The sequence below is a fragment of the Alosa alosa genome, chromosome 7, assembly GCF_017589495.1.
Source record: "Alosa alosa isolate M-15738 ecotype Scorff River chromosome 7, AALO_Geno_1.1, whole genome shotgun sequence".
In the NCBI taxonomy this organism is placed as follows: Eukaryota; Metazoa; Chordata; class Actinopteri; order Clupeiformes; family Clupeidae; genus Alosa; species Alosa alosa.
This window is the reverse complement of record NC_063195.1, coordinates 24,290,141-24,296,140: the sequence shown is the minus strand read 5'-3', so window position 1 is coordinate 24,296,140 and position 6,000 is coordinate 24,290,141. Positions and strand designations below refer to the sequence as shown.

The 6,000-nt window shown below is 42.9% G+C and overlaps 1 protein-coding gene across 1 annotated transcript in view; it reads right to left on the bottom strand.

The window, feature by feature from the left end:
- The window catches only part of LOC125297821 (VPS10 domain-containing receptor SorCS1), a 163,064-nt gene that overhangs the window by 58,954 nt on the left and 98,110 nt on the right, over positions 1-6,000 (bottom strand). Inside the window, 1 exon segment of the mRNA XM_048248319.1 lies at positions 1,999-2,157. Within this exon segment, the coding sequence (XP_048104276.1) occupies positions 1,999-2,157 (159 nt within the window).

Here is a 6,000-nt window from a genome sequence, read left to right as displayed (position 1 = left end):
TCAGTTGTCCATCAAATAGAAATGTCCTCCATGGTAAAGAAAAGGCTTGCCAGTGTCTCTTACCATCTATGGAAATAACTAAGCCCAATTACTCCTGTCAACGGAAGTCCATGAACATCTTTCAGATACACAATGCTGTGAATCATGTCTTCCTTGATTACCACATTTACTGCAAAGCCACAGGGGTCCATTAGACAAAAATATTTTTTGAGCACCATTGTTTTTTGAGTGATGTAACACACTCCAACTAATTCATAAGTGCATGGACAGACATGTGGCTATGATCAGTGGGTTTTATTATGATTGTGTGGCATCTTAACATGGAAATGTGTACCACATACAACTTCATTAAAAACAAAAACACATCCTGTGCTTGAGACAGCTGACACAGGTAAATATTACTCACACATAGAGACCTTGAGCATGCTGCTCTCCCTTGCCCATTAGGAGTGACTCATTGTAGGTGTTTAGTCAAACATTATCTTTGGAATTCATCCTTTAGAATTCTCGAAGTGCCATTAAAAAAATATATAAAAATAAATAAGAGAGAGAGAGAGAGAGAGAGAGAGAGAGAGAGAGAGCTCTTTATCCATGAGGGAAAAGCTTTCTTTAGGGTCAAATGCCAACTTGGCATATGTGCACCTAAAAAATATGTTTTATTCCATCTTGAACACTATGTTACGATCTGTAGTTGTCACCATACAAAAAATACAAATAACTAGAAATGCAATTCTGAGGAATTACACGGGGGATGCAGTCTGCTGGTTAGGGTGTTGGTGGGGCTGTTGAGCTTGCTGCTAGCTGGTTGGTAGAGTAATTGTGATACCTGCAAAGGTGCTTTTGGAGTAACCAAATTTGAATCTTGTGTGACATGGCATTATTCAGTTATCACACTCAAGGTGTTTTTGACCTTGACATTTGACCTTCAACCTCAACTTCAAATCACTTCATCTTTGAGTCCATAAAACACTGCACTAAATTTGAAGCATGTACGTCAAGCCGTTCTGGAGATATAATGCTGAATGCATGAGATATGGCTGGGACTTTTATTTTGACACACAGGAAACACTTTAACAGGATGTGTAGTTCAGGTAGAGCTAGATTGTATGCTTAGAAGCTGAGACAGTTGGAATCCTCACAGGTGACACCTGTGCCAGTGTTCTGATTAGCTTGGGAACTGCTCTGAGAACTACTTAACGAGCGCAGCTGGCTCTATTATGACATCACAGCCCCCCATTCAAGTCTATGGGGAAAAATACACTTTTAATTACAAATATCTCAAAAAGTATAAACTTCTCAAAAATGAAAAACGGATAGGATGGTAAAGCCTTGGAAGATCTACGGAACGGTGTTTCAACCAAATGTGTACGTTAAGCGGATTGGGCTGAATAGCGCGCACAAAAAGGTAAAAAGAAAAATAATAATAAGAAGAAGAATCCGGATTTCAATAGAGTGGATGCATCCCCTCTAACAAACAAACAAACCACAACCAAAACAAAACAAAACAACAAAACAAAAAAAACTCTGGGCAGCTTGACAGCCTCTCCCATGTGGACATGACATGACAATGACTGAAGTTTTCTGCCCAACCAGTGAGACAGAAGGACACCCAGGACCCCTCAGGCATGACATTTAGGCCAACAGAATGGAGCGCGCTGGGTATGTGTGTCTGTGTTATAATGTATGTGTGTGTGTGTGTGTGTGTGTGTGTGTGTGTGTGTGTGTGTGTGTGTGTGTGTGTGTGTGTGTGTGTTGCATGTCCCTGTGCACATGTTTGTGTCTCTGTTTGTAAGTGAGTGTGCAAGTGAGCATGTGTGTGACAGTGCATATGTGTGTACAGCAGGAGTGAGGGGGGCAAAGTCTGTATATTGTGTGTGTGTGTGTGTGTGTGTGTGTGGGGTCTGGTCATATGGCCCTGGGCCCACGGTTGGATGCCCCCGACCCCCCCACCCTCCCCGCCCCATCTCTGACCGTATCTCCACTGGGGCTGACTCTCACCTTCTGGTCGTGGCTGTAGGCGAGAATCCAGTCCTCCTGCTCGGGGTGGAAGAGCAGGCTGAGGACGTAGAAGCTCAAGCGGTACTTCTGGTACGTGGCCCCCTCGTCCGTGCTGATGAGCAGACTGTTCTCCACCTCCGGGTCCGTCAGCAGCATGATCTGAACCACAGGGGAAGGGGGAGGGAGAGAGAGAGGAGGCAGATAGAGAGAGATAGAAAGAGAGAGAGAGAGAGAGAGAGAGAGAGAGAGAGAGAGAGATAGTCATATGAGAGACACGAGCAATGGCCACTGGCTCTGCCCAGCCAATCACAGCTTGGTCTGTGTGGGGAAAAAAATCTTGTTGACAGTGATGGTGTAACACTACAGTGTAATATTTGTGCAATGGACAGTAAATGTTGAAATGTTGAAATGTCTGACAACAGTATACAACTAATGCCTGATAACTTTTTCAGAAGATGCAGTACACCTCACATCAAGTTCATGTGTCACTATTATTCTCCAAAAAAGATGAAACAGGAAGAAAGAATGAACTGAAACTCAACCCCCACAGTTGTCAAAAAAATCCAAAGAAGCGTACCCAAACCACCTTTGAACGTGTGTCTGGATCTACCCGGTTTGAGGAGTGAAGGTAGAAACAGGTGAAAGATAACAGGAGAACAGAAGTGAGTCCGAGAAACAACATAACAGAATGCAGACAACGTCAGCATTCCACTGAGGCCATTGTGCTACTAAAGTTGCAGCAGTCTGATATCAGATAACTATCAGTGCATTGTACTGTATAAGGTTGTGTGGAGGCTTGCACACACAGACATTCAAAGAGCTATATGGAGCCACACACACACACACACACACACACACACACACACACACACACACACACACACACACACACACACACACACACACACAAGCACTTCCAACAGACAGACAGACAAGCACTTCCAATTCTGCCCCTACTGGGTGCTAATGATAAACTTTTGTAGCTGTTCAGGTCTACTGACTCAATTACATTTGTGGCTGATTATATCTTTTGATTTTTATTTTTTACTCTTTTCTTTCCCCCTTTTTTTCTAACTTGGCACAATCACCAAAAACACGGCAGATCGCTAAAAAAAAGATCAAAGCTCATGGGAAATTATAGATTTAAAGGCCTGACTGAACATAGCTGTGGGGAGAGGAGAGAATGAAGAGAGGAGAGGGGTGGGAAAGGGGGAGAAAGACAGAGAGAAAAAGAGAGAGCAAGAGCGACGGAAAGAGAGAAAGAAACGCGGCTTGAATTACCCATAGAATTTCGAACGAGGCCGACAGCATTAACAGAAGTGAGCGGAGGCTGTAATGGAGATAGCATCTAGCGGAGCGGAGCGAGATGAGGAATCATACGTTGGGAGATATCACAACAAAACAAGATGTTGGAAGCCAGGGGGGATTTCAAAGGGTTCCGTTAATGACTTTTCATCCTGTTTGTCTGTTTGGGCACTTCTCTGGGTAGCCTGGCCTATACATCGCATAACAAAATAAACAAATTAATCTCCTTTGTATCTTCGCATTCTTCAAGAAGGTGTATATGTGTGAATGTACGTTGTTTGTGTGTGTGTTTGTGTGTGTGTGTGTGTGTGTGTGTGTGTGTGTGTGTGTGTGTGTGTGTGCGCCTCAGTGTGAGTGTGTACTCGTCATCATTGTCGAGCACATGAATGTCCTCTGCCATTGTGAAGCCTTCCGAGGCAGCTCTCAGAGAGGCAGGGCCTTGTTCGGGTGATATAAACCGGCCCATTGAAGCTGTCCTCGCTTCTCGCTCAAGGCCCCATGATGGCACCACCCTCGCCTGAGACGTGAGTCGTCTAAACACATCGCTCAAAACATCCCGCAGAGTTTTGTTACTTTTTTTTTTACCTGTGCCTATCAGTTTCACTGTGACACATAGCTTATGAATTTAACCAACAGATACAGTAGGTGGACAAAAAGAAGACATGGCTGACAGATTGTGAGATAGAAAGGCACTGGACATTAATACTGAGCACAACAACATTTAGCAGTGAGGTGAACATACAATGCAATACTGTATAAGGCATAAAAACTCTGTGATATTAAACATGCGATAAACATATGATAAATAAATTAAGTGACAATGTATGATAATTATTGCTGAACAATTACTCAATTTTCAGTTGAAATCGCAATTTGAACTAATGCAATTAGGTCCGAATTCTCCCATTCGCCATACTGTAAGTCATTTTTTGCGCTACAGTTATGCAGTTATCAGTTAAATCCAGAAAGAACACAAACCAGTGTTTGATTTTGAAAGCTTTTAGCAAGGTTACTGAATAGCGAACTGCCTACAGTAAAATGATGTGTAATCACATAGGCTAACAAAGAAATGCCTTAACGAAATTTCACTTTTGCTCTGAGGTTTGTTTATAAAGAGTCGTGCTTGAGGTGAGTAGATGCATAATGTCAAACTCAGTGTTGAGAAAGTTTCAATGGCAGCTGCTTGTTATAATATCAATTTATCTACAGTATGCTATCTTGAATTTCCCCTTGGGGATCAATAAAGTATCTATCTATCTATCTATCTATCTATCTATCTATCTATCGGTTGGGTTGATCTATCTATCTATCTATCTATCTATCTATCTATCTAACGAATTTGTAGACTGACATCTGCAGTTTCGAATACAGTAGAGAGACTGGCATCAGCCACCATTAGAAACAAATCAGAGACGGGGAAAATGAACGACTATTGTGGCTCGACAGTAGTGCAGGCGTCTGCGCAAGTGTATGGATGACTTTGGTAAAGTTGGAAAGAAATGGACAGATTCTAACAAAGCAGGCTATGGGGTGATGACTTCACATCAAGTTGAAACTAAAGGTGCACAGTCGTTAAGCTCCAATATCCAAACTGTGTGATTATAACAGGGTTTTCCCTATTTAACAATGTAGACTCACTGATAAAGTAATGTCGGGAAATATGCCACCTTGTGACACTGTAATGGAAAAAAAGAAAACGGTATCAGCACCAAATGTGATACTGTAATGTTCATTTGTAACGTTCTGTGTAACCTACATGTATTTTGAATTAGGCCTACTGCCGACATCAAGCAATATGCTGTTTCACCTTGTAGTGGCGCTCGACCTTAATACAGCCCTCAGACATGTGTATCTGGAAAGGTGCTTAAGTCAGTGGCAGAATGCACGCAAGAGTTGTATGCATAGAAAACACTCAGGATTTTGGAGCAGCTCCACCCAAAGTGCGTTTATGGCTTCATGGCGTGTAAATGACAGACTTAAGTGAAGGGCAGAATATGTGCAGGCTGAAAAGTGCTTAGTTGCGCGCTTTTTTGACTTACGCACCCTTATGCACATATGAGAATTTGTCCCATCCCACTGCGCAAGAGACCTATTTTGGACGTCCAGCGCCAGATGACGTCTTTTTTCCTGACGTCCAGTACTGACATCCACAGGACTTCTGTATAACGTCCAAAATAGGTTACATAGTCCTATTGACGTCCAAATGGGCAATAAAGACATGATCTGTATGTCCATCAGACGTATAATGACGTCTAATGTTTAGTGGGATAGTTAATTGCAAAGGTTGCAATTAATAATGCAGCTTACAACTCTGTCCCAATGGTTAATATCACTGTTATGCTAATGCCCGCATACAGACAAAGGGTAAAAGCGAACAAACCGGTTCGTAAGCAGGTAAAAGTGTGGCCTGAGGGAGCCTCCGATGCTCTTCAAGACTGCTTTGACACAACAGACTGGGAAATGTTTAAGCAGGCAGCCACTTACAACAACCGGACAGACATAGAGGAGTATACAGACACTGTAACCTCTTACATCACCAAGTGCATCGATGATGTGACCCACACAAAAGACATCATCACTTTCGGGCTAACTGGAAGCCATGGCTGACAGGGATGTCCTCAGGCTGCTGAGGGGGCCAGAGACAAAGCCTACAGAGCTGGGGATGAAGCTGGCATGAAAACAGCGAGAGCCAACCTG